Consider the following 13,651-nt stretch of genomic DNA (forward strand, 5'->3'; position numbering starts at 1 on the left):
TTGACAATACCTCATGCTAACCTCTGGCCTCCGCATGCGCACACCCGTTACACACATCAAGGCCCCCTTGGTGATTCTCGATCCTTGTGGAGACCTTCACCTCTGCTCAACATTTTTTCTTTTGTTTTTCTGAAACAGGTCCTCTCTGCAAGCCCTGGCTGTCCTAGAACTCACTATATAAACCAGGTGGACCTCCACCTTACAGAGACTTGCTTACCTCTTTTTCCTTAATGCTGGGATCAAAGGCTCAAACTACTACTCTCTGCTGCAGGAGAAGAGGGAGGGAGAGAGGTGGGGGTGGGGATTTCCCCCTGCCTGCAGCTTCCGATCCATCCACAGCCAGTAAGTCACTTGTCCTCTCCCCTACTTGCCCTGCAGTTTCAGCCCAGGCTCTGACTGACTGACTGACTGACTGACTGACTGACTGACTGACTGACTCCTTACACTGATTTGAACCAGTGAAGCCCCTTTTTCTACTGAGGATACAGGATCTGCTCTTCCTCTCGACTCTCCTTCTCAGTGTCTCCTTCCAACCCTCTGCCTGCGGCTGACCGCACTCCATTCACACAGCTTATCTGTCTTCCATGTTGGAGGCAGCCAAAGGCTTTCAGATAATGAAAATCTCTCCTCTGCAGTTTTGAGCTGCAAAGAATTTGCTAGACTTGCTGGTACAGAGCTAGTACTTGTGCTCTGCAATCTTCGCAAGGTCAAGAGTCTTACCACATACATGGTCACAGGAAAATAACGATAACCTGGACTCAGGAGTTGCTGGAGTAGCCGCTAACTGGCTGGATGAGGAGATTTTTTTTTTCCTAAAGAGGCAGCAGCTGAATCTTGATAGTTGGGAGTTTAATAACCAGGACTGGGAGTTGGGGATGGAGGGTCCAGGCAGGGGTAAGACTGTATGGCAAGAAAGGAAGTATAAAAGAACATCCGTAGACAGATCAGGTTCACTTAGCTGGTTTGGCTAGCAGGGCAGGTGTTTTCTGTCCCCCACCCTTAGAGTTTCACATTGCAGGTATATCTTTCCCTGGTCTGATCTCCCTGTAACACTCAGGGATCTGTCCTACTCCATCAAGACTTGGAAGGTAAGCTGAATTAATACACACAGGAGGGTCCATAAAATGCACAGACAGTAAGGAGTAGAGGACAGAAAGGACTGGTGGGAATCACCATGGCCACCATCACCATAGTTATGCTGAGACAGGGCCTCGTGTCTCCTAGGTCTCATGTATCCCAGGCTGGCTTTGAACTCACTACGTAACTTGAACTACAGATCCTCCCGGTTCTACCTCCCACATGCTTGCATTATAAACATGAGCTATTATACCCAGTTTATGTGGTGCCGAAGTTCATGTGGCAAATTCAACTCGGGGCTTCCGCTGTGCTGGATAGGCACTCTACCAACCACAGTCCCAGCATAGAAATGATTCATTTAGTGCCTAGGTGATCAGCTAAGCTGATCCAGGGAACTGGACATTCCACCATAGGAAGAGAGGGTGACAAGTTATGCAGAAGAAGAGAGAGGGAGAGAGAATGAGCGTAGGATTTCCTCCTCCCTGCAGCTTCCAACTCTTCCACATCCCACACATGAATGGTTAGATTCATAATGGGGTGTGGCAAAGAGACAGAGTTCAGGAGACGGCGCTGCAGAGATGGCTCAGGGGATGAGATCACTGGCTGCTCTTCCAGAGGACCCAGCTTCTATTCCCAGCACTCACATGGAGCTCACAGAGATTTGTAACTCCAGTTCCAGAAGACCTGACGCCATTTTTGGGGTGGGGGGAGGGGGCGCTTCCAGGACATAGGCTTGCAAGTTGTCCACAGATATACATGTAGGCAAAACGCTCATACACAGACATTTAAAATAGAGAATGAGCTCAGGGAATGATACTGAAGCCAGATGTGGATGGAGGTTGCGGAGGTAGCCCGGGGACATCAGCTTCACAAGCCGTTTTTATGATGGAGTCGGAAGGCACAATCGAATGCTTCTTTCAGATTTCTGACCCATGGAGAAGTTCCACACATCAAGATAAGGAATTCAGAAGAAGAGAAAGTCTGAGGAAGACCATATCAAACCTATTGCTTCTCAGGGGCAGGGCTAACCAGAGGACAGGAGGAAACAAGGATTAACTGAGTGGGACACTGGGGGCGAAGCTGTCAGAACAAGACACTGCTCATTCCACTCAACACTTTTCAAGCTATCACCACGGGCTATAAGAAGAAAAAAAACATAGGTATTCTTCAACCTTAGGGAGCCCCCTCTGTTTTAAATGCAGCCAGCCTTGGGCAGTGAGCCTGAGTCTGTGGCCAACCGAGGCTGGCTGCTGAAGTCACATCCTTACTTTCTGTCCCTCAAGTTTGCTGTTTCCCGGACTTTCTCTGCTGGTACAAACCAGAGTATCTTCCTTCCTTTTATCTTTCTTGAGATTACTTGCAAGGTTCAAACACCATCCTAGGATTTCCTAAACGTAGTCGATTTACCTGTTCTTTGGGGTGGTTTTTCATCCTGCCTTGTGCTTACATATAAAATGCTTAGTTCAAGCAGTCCACGGTAAAGCTCCTGATATGAATCACTTCGCTTTGGTGTGTATGGAAGGCCACCGGTAAGGTGGTCCAGACCCAAGTTTTAGTATTTAACAGTTATTTATTTTGAAAAAAAAAAACAAAACACAGGGATAAGATATAAACTTAAACACAAACACACTAGGAAAAATTCACTTTCAAGGGCCTAAGGGAAGCCTCTAAGACCCAAGGTTGTCACCCCTCAATAAATTGGTTCTCATTTGTAAAATAGTGTCTCTGTCATTGAACATATGCACTGAATCTTGTTTTAGGTACAGCTGGATGGAAAATCAGTTATACAGTCTTGGGGGCAGTGGTTCTAATTAATAAAACGGATACTTTAGCAGAATATCATGGCTGATAATGACAGAAGCCATGTGGGTCTGAAGCCTACTGAGGACAGCCCTATCAAGTGTCACTCAGAACCTGGAAATTAATTTCCTGGACTTAACACAGTAGCAGTGGGAAGGCTTCGCTTCCTCGTAAGCCTGGAGGGTAGGGGCTTGGCCCTGTGGAGACGCAAAGGCTATGTGGGCTGATTAACGTGTATATAGTTAATATGTGCCAACTAGACAGGAAAAGGCAGTTTGATTAGACTCTGGACTACTGTGAAATAATTTTTCTGTGACCATTTTGTACTTTTTTTCTGTTTTTTTTTTTTGTGTGTTTTTGTTTTGTTTTTGTTTTTTGTTTTGGATCTAGTTTTGGGGCCCCACCCTCTTTGCATTTAGGATCTCTGATTCCTGTCGTAAGACACTAGTAGGGAAGCTACCTGATTCAGAGTAGATTCTCTGCCCATTCACGTTATCCCTTTAAAGTCACACTTTTTACCCCGTGGTAAGGAACATGGTAAATAATTGAGGTGACCCATCAAGAAACCTGCTCCTGATCATGAAAAAATGGTGTAACTCGGTGTGAGTCAATTAAAAACCACAAACTTCAGATCCTTTTTCTCAGTGAAGACTGATTTATTAGTACAGGAGGAATCTAATACAACAGGCTGGGGGGGGGTGGAATGAATCAAAAAATTTTTAAAGGTTTAAAAATGCCATTAAAGTTGACAATGAACTTGAGTAGGAATTGTACAACACCAAAGTCAGTTCTTTCAAACGAAAAGGTATATATTGTTTTCCTTATCATAAGATGTCTGAGATGCCAGGATTTTGTAACAACTTTAGGAATAACATCCACAGTGAGTGTTGGGGGAGGGGGGGTTATATTTCTTTTCCTTCCAGGGTTTTAAAGGAACCTTGTTCTTTGGTTTTGCCTATACAATGAAACTCAACAAATTACCAAAACCAGGCCAGGATATTTTCTTTTGTTAAGCTAAATATTTGCATAAGTAGAACAATCTGGATAAAAGACTTGAAATGTTTTTATTATTTGGTTGCCTGATTAGGCCACAGGTAATATCTTCATAGAATGTGGCTTCTTCTACAAATATACAGGATACTTGTCATTTAATCGGCAATTTTTTAGCGATGTCAACTGCTGCTTCAGTGGGCCAAGGAAAAAATATCAACTCTCAAGAACAGGATCTCTGCATTTCTTTCAGTGTTGTTTTATTTTTATTTTTTTTTGTATGCCCAAATATAAATTTATATGCCAGTATCTCTTTCCTAATAGCAGAAACATCCAAACATTTTTTTTTTAAAAAAAAAAAAATATTCAGAGCCAAACAACGTAGTTTTAAACTCTGCCTAACAGCTTAGGTAGGGTTCAGCAGTCAGGCATGACAAGTGCACAGTCTCAGGGAAGGGCACACACGTGACACAATCCCTCTGAAATGAAACTGCCAAAAGAAAAGGAGGAACTGTGCCCTTTTTAATAACAAAGAATGCAGTCCTTAGAATTCTTGAGATCCGGAATTCCACCAGTGGGCTAGTACTTTCTTCCTGATGTAGGAGAAGTATGAGCAATATAAAACAACCAAGCACAAACCTCATCCACAAGCAGCCCTTTGACTTTGTAAGACTCAACATCAGATACACCAAAGTCTAAATATACCGGAGACCAGGGAAGGAGCAGAGGGGGAAGCCCTGGGGTGGGAGGTAGACAGGATGGCACAGGTTTTACAGAAACTCTCGATGAATCTTTAACCTCGAAACTCATTTTGACCCTTTGTTGAGGTAACCCTCTAGCTGACAGTTAGGGACTGTGACATTTCAGATACCCATAAATATTTAACTTTGACTTCATAAAAAGTCCCTTGGTCTATAATACTTTTATTCTTGTATAATCTGAAACAAATCCTTTTCCTTTTAAAAATCAAACAGAGCACGTTTACACACAGTTCACTATTTACAAAGCACCCAATTAAATCCTATTTAAATCTCCCACTCTTAAAAATTCCATCTAACTGGTATGTAAAATACCCATTACATTAAATGTGTTCATAAACCCTGGAGTTCTCAGCTCACCTAGAATATATGATTTTCCCGGAAAGGAAAGACGGTCCTTAGTCAATTCTATATCGTTAAGAAATCACATCAGAAGTCACAGTACAAGACAGATAAATCTACTTTTAATTTTCACATGTAAAAGTTACACATCACATGGAATTGGACAGTAGCTTAGTGGTGACTGACATCGCTATAGTGAAAATCATTTTTTATAGAAAAATAATCTAGATGTGGTCATCAGAATTTTTGGTCTACTTAAGTTAATGTTTGAAGATCGACTTTTATCCCTGCTTGAAGGATTTTCCAGTATGTTTTTTTCTTTTGTTTTTTCTCCTACTGATGCCTATTAATATTCTTTGGAGGGAAGAGGGTAGAAATGTCCATTTCCAGAGTTTGTCCTTTGGTAGCAAGCAGAGAACATTTTTCATTTCTATGATTTAAATACTCTGTACAGATATGAAACTTCATGACATTATGCTTTAGTGTAAAATGAAGGACGAACATTTTCACTTTGAAAAGACAGCAGTTCTGTAGAGTCCTTAAAGGTCCAAGCATTTCTCCATCCTATATACAAATTCTCTCAGAAGCTTTTTTTTTTTTTTTACCTCAGTTCAAAAAGAAAAAAAAAACCCACACACTTAATTCTTTATATATTACACTATAAAACCCTGTACTTAAAACCCGACAAGGTTTGTTTTCAACATATACACTCTAATAAAAAGGTTTCCATCTAGGTTAAAGAAAGCACATTTGAAAGGACTCATAACCGGTTTATTTTGTGATTGAACATCTCATGCAATCATGCAAGACCAGTACCGGAGAGCTGTAACTTCTGAGCCTCAGACACTGGATACTGGGCAAAACAAACAAAAAATCACCAGCCTGGCCAAAGAGAAAACATCCAGATATTAAGAGCTCTGCAAGGGAGCTGAAAAATAATTCTCCAAAAGAAATATTCCCATCGATTTAAAAAAACACACACATAATATTTACAAAAAATATTTAATTAAAAATATCTTATAATTACAGTAGTCTATTAAAGCGCATATACTTTCTCACACTTATAGAACATCTCTATATATACAGGGTATGAAATGTCACTCACTTATCTATACAATATGTAACATTCTTGCAGAGAAAAAGTTCCCCGCCCTGTTATAATCATCTATTTTAAACAATAGATGTAAAACAACGTATCTACAATGCTCTGGTATATTAGTAAAGCTTCAAAAACAAAAACAATTCGCTCGTCACAATGTAACCTCTAAAGTTGGATTCACTATTGGTCTTCTACTTAGCAGTCTTGTCGACAACACTTAAGCTTCAAAGTTTAACTGCACCTCCAAAAGGATGATAAAAATAACCACAGAAATGTACAATTTACAGCGGTTATAAAAGAAACTAAAAAGAATACGTACGGTGAATGCTTGTGAACGTGCAAAAAAGTAAAAGTGAATTTAAGTTTTATTATTATTTTTTCCTTTCTCTCTCTCTCTCTCTCTCTCTCTCTCTCTTGGAATGACAAGACGAGACAATGTTTCTAGATTTGCTGAAGTTTTTTTCCCCCCTTTCCTCCGGTGGCTTGTTTCTCTTAATTTCTGCTCTGGCCCCCCCTTTCTAGGGCTCCTGGCTCGCTGGTGCTCAGGCGGCCGCACACCTGTGGAAGAGGAATGAATAGAGGGGGTGTGTGAACCTTCTCGCTGCAGACTAACTGGCGCCACCGACCAAACTCAAGACATGCATGATCAACAACCCAAAACAAACCGCCGGGTCAGGCAACACCCGCAGCCTGCAGCTCGGCCAAGCGCCCAGGAGGCAAACGCGGGCTGGGGACGGCTACTGGATGCATTCGGGGCGCTCTGCCCGCATCCCTCTTTGTGGATGTCAGGCGGCTCAGCTGGGGAATGAAGGGTAGGGAGGAGGGCTGGGAGATCTCGGGACACTGGGATAGTTTCCACAATCACGAGGATGTCCTCTCAGAGGTAGAGGAGACCAGTAGAGCCTGTCGGTCACAGGCTGAGGAACGCGGGCGGCGGGGACTGAGGCTGTTAAGGCTCCGCAGAGAGTGATCCCCGAGTTGGAAAGCTAAGTGGACTGCCTCGCTAACTGGGTGGCAGAGGTGTGGGTGGCCACAGGGGTTTACGTTTCAAAATGCTAGGGGACAAAGATCGCAGTGGTGTCTGGCACCAGCGACCAGCGACCCTGGTGGTCCACTACCCAGTTCGGGACCTGAGCGCTCACCTGGCCAGCGCGGCTCAGCGGCAGAGAATGCTGTCGCCCTGCTTGTTCACGGCGCCGGCCTGGAACAGCAACCCAACACCAAGGGAAAGGTTAGAGTGCGCAGACCACATTGTCGCCACCGCCCGGGAGCCGTCCTGGGGAACTAGGCAGACGAGCAGAGTCCCCACCCGAGCCCGAAGCTGAGGAAGCCCCCTGTGATGCAAGGGACACTCCGGAGACTTAAGGCTCCGAGTCCCGACCGCTTTCAGCTCAGGGACCAGCGATCACTAAGCCCAGCAGGCGGCTCCCGGTGGAGATCCGAGAAGCCGCTGTCATTCCCTGAGAGGAGGACGACCACCCGTCTCTCGCCGCCCCGCCACCTCCCCTGCGATGCCCAGGGTGCCCGCGGAGGCTTCTCACCGGGTCAGTGTTGAGCGCGGTGAGCGGGGTCCGCGGCGGCGCGACCGGACAAGCCCCGGCGGCCGGGTGGAGCGGTGGCGCGGGCGGTGGCGGCTGTCTCAGCAGAGCAGGGTGCGTCTCCAGCGCCAGCTGCAGGTCCAGGATGTAGTCAATAACGTGCTGCAGGATCTCCACTTTGCTGACTTTCTTGTTGGGCGGGATGGTGGGCACGAGCCTTCGCAGGCGACTGTAGCAGTCGTTCATATCGCACTGCAGGCACAGCGCCGGCTCGTCGGCCGCCGCCTCGGCCGCCTTGCAGCGCGCTGCCGCCGCCGCGGCCGCCGCGGCCGCCGAGCCACCCAGGCTGTGGCCATGCTCCGCCAGGCAACGTAGCGCCAGCTCCCCGCCGCCGCAGCCCGCCGGCGCCTTGCGGCCCGAGGGGCGCACCGGGCTCACCGCCTTCATCGTGCGCTTCCTGCACCCTGCGCGAGAGGACCCGCTTGGGGACAAGCGGTGGAGCGAGCTCCGGGTCCCCGCCCTCGATACGCTTTGCTCCCCTAGCCTGCGCGTCCGGAGCTCGCAGCACCCAGCGGCCTCAAGCTCTAGAAATCGACCGGAGAGCTGCTTGGGGTTTTGGCAAGGGGAAAATCTCAGTTTTTAGTGAGCGACACTCGGCCCGAAGCAAAAGACAAGAAAAATCAAAAGCCCCGGAAGAAAAAAAAAAGTAGCCCACCCTGGTCCCCGAGCCGTTCCCGTCCGAGCTCCGACTACGGTGGATCGCTGCCCCCGAGCTCCCCTAGCCCGTGACTGCCCCCCTTCGAAGTAACGACTTCTAACCGCGCCTCCCAGCTCAACAGCGTCGCCCGGCTCCCGGCGCAGCGGTATTTGTAGAGCCGCGCGCCTCGGGGGCGGGGCCAACGCGCGGGCCGGGTCGCCACGAGAACCGGACGCGGGCGAGCTGGGCGCGCGGGCGGTGGCGCGGAGGGAGGTGGCGAGGGCGGGGCGCTGGGCAACCAGAATGCGGGGATGGGCGGGGGGTCGGGGATGACCAGCCAATCAGGAGGACAGTGCCACCTCGGGGAAAGATGCTCGGGCCAATGGGAAGGACACTCCATTCCGTCAACGCTGTGGGAGGGGGGAATCTGAGAAAAAAAAAAAAGCTGGGTGGGAGTCGGGCCAGGATGGAGAGTGCCCGAGGGAGGGGAAAAGAGAGAGAGAGAGAAAGAGAGAAGTTCCTACGGAGAACTAGGGGAATGTGTTGGCTGGAATGCGTTCTCCATGGGCCTGAGCTGCTGAGGGACTCTGCGCCTTGTTTGTGGGTCCCCTGTCACTGTTCAAGGCGGGGAGCTCAGTCCCCAGACCGTCAGTCCCTAAGATTCCAGTGCTTTCAAGAAGGATTCGCTTTCAAGAAGCGCGTTTGTTCATTTGTGTTATCCACATCCCCCTCCCCGCAACATCATTCATCTTTGCACAATTGCGGAGCCCTCAAGATGAAATGAAAATGGGTAGCCTTTCCGTATGTGTGCATGTATGTATATGCACACTAAAGCTTAGTAAAAGAAAAATATGGGAAAAGAATGCCGGAAGCCGGATCCAATGCAGGATTTCTGATGAAGGGAAATACACATAAAACAAGATCCAAGATCGTGGTGGATTTTTCTTGGACCTATCCAGATGCATAAGTGAGCTTAAGACATGTAGTCCTTTGCGGGTGTTAAATTAGAGCAAGCAAAAATAAAAAATGCACGGACATGAAGTGTTTTAAGTTCCACCATGACATATAATATTAATCTGATTTATGTAAAATTCATACCTGTAACTTAATTTAAGCCATTAATGCACAGCTTCATATATTTCAGCGCACCTCGATTTGAATAAGGAGATAAGAATAGTCCAGAGGCTTGCCTGTACAGCTACAAATTATTAACATTCACATCTCCAGTCCCTGGGGTCCTGCTTAGGCCCCACCCTGCTACAAGGCCTGTTCCTTTAAGGATGTGTGTGTGTGTGTGTTTAGCAGAAAAACAGTCCTTCAAGGGTTCAAAATAAGTGTTGCTTGTGTGTCCTCTTCAACAAAAAACAACGAAGCTCTTCAGATGGCAAATGAGCATAAAACTCACAGCTCACGGGAAATGAATTTTGAGTGCTTTCCCCTTGCAAGCCCTCCCACCTTTAGACACGCTTGGAGATGAATTAACCCGAGAATTTTCTTCCTTCCCGTACATGACACGGACTGGTGCCTTCATTTTCACTGATAATTGAAAGAGATGTGTTCTTTCTGTCTTCTGGCCACCCTGGATGGGCTTCATGCCCCTCCCTCGTGCTTTTCAGAACTCTGGTACCCATACAAGGCAGCTGTTTTGTTTTGCCATGCATGTACATTGTGACTATTTGGCCACCACGTTTCCCAGAGTGCATTCCTTTTTCCTGATGAAACGAGGAACTGACTATTAAATACCAGTCTCATGGATGGATATAGCCATCTTCCTCTCTCTAAATCCTTAAAGGCCACTGTGTCCCGAATTCTTGGAAACAAGCGACATTCTCTTTTGCTTTTGTGCGTGCACAGTCTCCATCCACACTTATTGAGAAAATGACAAAATGTTAAGTAGTGTTCTCTTCCAAAATCTATACATTCTTAATATAAACCCAGATGGGAAAATACTGTGATTTTAGATAGAAAGTTGGGAGAGGCAGTCCTGGTGGGCAAAAGCTTGTATATTTGTTATCTGTTGTTATCACCACATTTGATACTAGAAATACAAACATACATACATACATATATACATACATACATACATGTGTTTTATAAAATTTGGGGAAACCCTCACTATGTCCAGAGCACATACAATATATCGAAAGTTTATCTAGGCTAACCTTATCCACAATAAGATTAAAGTTATAAATATGTGACAGGCCTTCTTGAATTTTGCTTTACCTCAGAGATCCACACCTTGCCTGTGTCAAATGTCAAAGTTTCCGGGCTTGTGGCATGGCAGGGCTTAAAGGTAGAAGTGTTGGGTCACCACGATGGAGCAGGAGTTCAGAGAAATAATCTTCTCCAAATGATGAAGAACACTCAGGAAAAAAGTGCCCCCCCCAACCCTGTCTATAGAGAAGGCAGAGGCAGCTATTGTATGCTTCCTTTGGAGGGTCAGAAGGCATGGAGACAATAAAAAATTAAAGTGCTACATAAAACGGTAAACAATGGGATTAAGAAATATGATCTTGTGCTTTTGGGCCTATGAAACCAGAGCACACTAGATTTTGTGCAATGTATTTTTTTTTAATTCTTAGACATAGATACTTAGATGACAGCAAAACTGAATTAAAAAAAACAAAACAAAACCTCTCTGTGTTCAGCAATTACCAGAATTTGCATTAACCTTGTAAGCCATGTGGTTGCTACTGCTTCAAGGAAGAACCATAGCTTGCCTGTGCCTCTTCCTTTCACAGAAAAGCGTTTTATTCATCGTTGTAAAAATGAGGTAGGCTAGTCCAAGCTCATTGCCCTGAAAGTGCTAGAGACTCAGTGGGAATCTAGAATGAAACAATTCACTGAATACCAGGGAGCACTGGTAATCATGGATGAGCATACTACACCTGCCCTCCAGAGGAAGCGATCAGCCCGCTGTCTTGAGAGACATTCTAAGTATGCACCAGACCCTCTCTGAACATCTGGATTTCCAGTGTCCCTGTGTTTAGAACGACACTCAAATCTATTGTTCCCTGTAGCTTGTAAGCCCTTGAGGATTCCATCCTTCTTTCTCCAAGGCTTTCAAGGAACCAGCAAGTGGGCTCAGACATACAGAAACACACGTGTCCCCATTCCCTGGTTTCTAGATGTTAGAAGTGGTCACAGAAGGAGATACATGCATACTTTCAGGGTACTGAGAACCATTATGGAACATTATATGGTCTCTCTGGCTGGAATGTCCCTTACTCCGAAAGAGCGAGCTAGGGAATTTCAGTTCAAGTTCAAGGCTGCTTTTATCAGGCTCCTCCAAGCTTTCCTGAGTCAGGCTTGCTGAAGTGAACCTAGGAAACACTGACAGCTTCTTGGTGTGCCCAGTCTTAGAAAGGAGGTCCTTGTTTATTGAGCATAGCTGAGCAGATGTGGTCATCAAAAAAACCTTATTTGGGAAATTTTTTAAGGGATTAGAAGTAGTTGAATTTTCAAAAGCATTTCTCATATTAAAGCCAGAAAAAAAAAAGGGCGGGGGAGATAACATTTAGTGAAGTCTGACAGCCCATATTCAATTTAGGCTTCTCGGCTTAATACTTTCATATTAATGAATACCTGTAGAACTTCCATATCTTATGTTTATAATACGTAAACTTCAGTAAATATATGTCCTGTGGCCTCTTTCCAAAATTGTATTAAGACCTGAAGACTTTGTCTGGAATCCGGACATGTGTTTGTCTGCTGCTTTCTCTCTTGACCCAGTGATTAATGCTTGGGAGGCCATCACCAAGAATGAAAGGACTTTAATTCTATTTTCCTCTTCTCAAGAGACTATAGGATAATTCCATGCTGGAGAAGCTCATATATTTTTTTTTTATAAAGCATTTTAACTACTCAGAGGAAAGAAAATAAACAGTGTTTCACAGTAGGAGTGAGGCTCTTCTGCCCACGTTTACCTTGACAGAGAGAAAACACTTTTCCATTTTGTTGTCAAGGTTGCTAAGAACAGATGGGATGTTGAAGAAGGTCGCATCTTTTCTCCCCTGGAGAGAAACTTGGAGAACATTTTTGTAGACCCCCAGTTGGTTATCACTGGATGATAGGTAGACCTTATACTCACAGTGGAAAATAACTGTGTACAGTCAATAAACGGTACAAAAGCTCACTCATACGTGAAACCAGAAATGCAGTTACTTTTCCCTACTAGCAAAGCACACGTACAACCAATCCCTAAAGATCTTACAGGTTAAAAATTGGGGGACAAGGGACTGCCTTGCCTCTGAACTTTATCAACATTGGTTGCTCTCTATTAAGCAGTCCAGGATGAGCAAACTATGTCTTCAGAGCAGTGCCGTAATTTCCCCTTCAACAGAAATAGATCGGATGTATGTATAGCTTTGTGTGGTTTCAATGAAAACGCCCCTCATAGGCTCAAGCGTTTGAACACGTGGTGCCCAGTTGGTGGTGCTGTTTGGAGAGATGCAGCCTTGTGGAGGAACGATATGTCTAGGAGTGGGCCAGGGCACTCTCTGTTTTGTGCCTGTATCCTGCCACCACTCCCGGCAGGCTGTCCCTGTTATTAAGCCTCTGACCCTCTGGAACTGTGAAGCCAATACAAACTCTCCTGCTGAGATGAAATGCCATGACCAAAGGCAACTCAGGGAAGCAAGGTGGTTTGGGTTTATGATTCCAAAGAGATAGAGAACTCACCCTGGAATTGTCTGGCAGCAGGAGCAGGAAGCTGAGAGATCACACCTTAATCACAAACAGGAAGTAGGGAGAGGGGAAGGAGGAGAGGGGGAGGGAGAGAACAGGAAGTAGGGAGGGGCTATAAGCTCTCAAAGCCCACCCCCACGCTTCCTCCAGCAAAGTTCTAGCTCCTAAAGGCTTTGTAACCTCCCCAGACAGCACCACCCACAGGCAGCCAAGTGTTGAAATACAGGAGACTATGGGGGACGTGTAATTCTCTGTTTGCATTGTTTTAAACGTAAATAAGATGAGTGATTTAGGGGAAAAAATATGACAATTCCTGTGCCAACCTATGCCACCTATGTCTCTACCAAGTACTGTGGACAGCAAGAGTACTTTGATATTGAAGACATTTGCTAAAATGTTTCTTCTGTTAATCTCAGTCATGGATCTCTTCCATTTTTATCAGTAATCTACAACCTGCAACACACAAGAGGCTTTTGCTTCTTGGTGGATGGTTAAGTGAATGGCACTTGTGGCCAGTATTGCCCACTAATGGTTCTCCCGAACTGTCAGCTTTTCTCTGGGAACAGAGTTGAAAATACGGTAACACTTTCTTTCTCCAGCTTCTAGAGGGAAAAAAAAAAAATATATATATATATATATATTCTGAAAACAAAGGTCATTCACA

At 45.5% G+C, this 13,651-nt stretch overlaps 1 protein-coding gene and 1 long non-coding RNA gene across 2 annotated transcripts in view; one reads left to right on the top strand and one right to left on the bottom strand.

Moving 5' to 3' along the window:
- Nucleotides 1-5,061: 5,061 nt before the first annotated feature.
- Id4 (inhibitor of DNA binding 4, HLH protein) lies at nucleotides 5,062-8,444 on the bottom strand. The gene is made up of 3 exons (XM_028763177.1): nucleotides 7,608-8,444; nucleotides 7,209-7,267; nucleotides 5,062-6,624 (listed from the first exon to the last, which is right to left on the bottom strand). The coding sequence occupies exons 1-2, from the start codon at nucleotides 8,049-8,051 to the stop codon at nucleotides 7,223-7,225; spliced, it is 489 nt and encodes a 162-aa protein (XP_028619010.1). The 5' UTR covers nucleotides 8,052-8,444; the 3' UTR covers nucleotides 5,062-6,624; nucleotides 7,209-7,222.
- LOC114617584 overlaps nucleotides 6,953-13,651 on the top strand; it is a 209,078-nt gene continuing 202,379 nt past the window's right edge. The window contains exon 1 of the long non-coding RNA XR_003710816.1: nucleotides 6,953-7,626. This is a non-coding gene — a long non-coding RNA (uncharacterized LOC114617584). The remainder of the gene's footprint in view (nucleotides 7,627-13,651) is intronic.

The sequence above is a fragment of the Grammomys surdaster genome, unplaced genomic scaffold (assembly GCF_004785775.1).
Source record: "Grammomys surdaster isolate TR1022 unplaced genomic scaffold, NIH_TR_1.0 137, whole genome shotgun sequence".
NCBI lineage: Eukaryota > Metazoa > Chordata > Mammalia > Rodentia > Muridae > Grammomys > Grammomys surdaster.

Bases quoted from the DNA above. Each gene is read 5' to 3' on its own strand.
- Id4 (XM_028763177.1), bottom strand. From the start codon at position 8,051: ATGAAGGCGGTGAGCCCGGTGCGCCCCTCGGGCCGCAAGGCGCCGGCG. The intron at 7,268-7,607 runs GTGAGAAGCCTC...TTGCTGTTCCAG, and splicing joins CCGCGCTCAACACTGACCCG to GCCGGCGCCGTGAACAAGCA.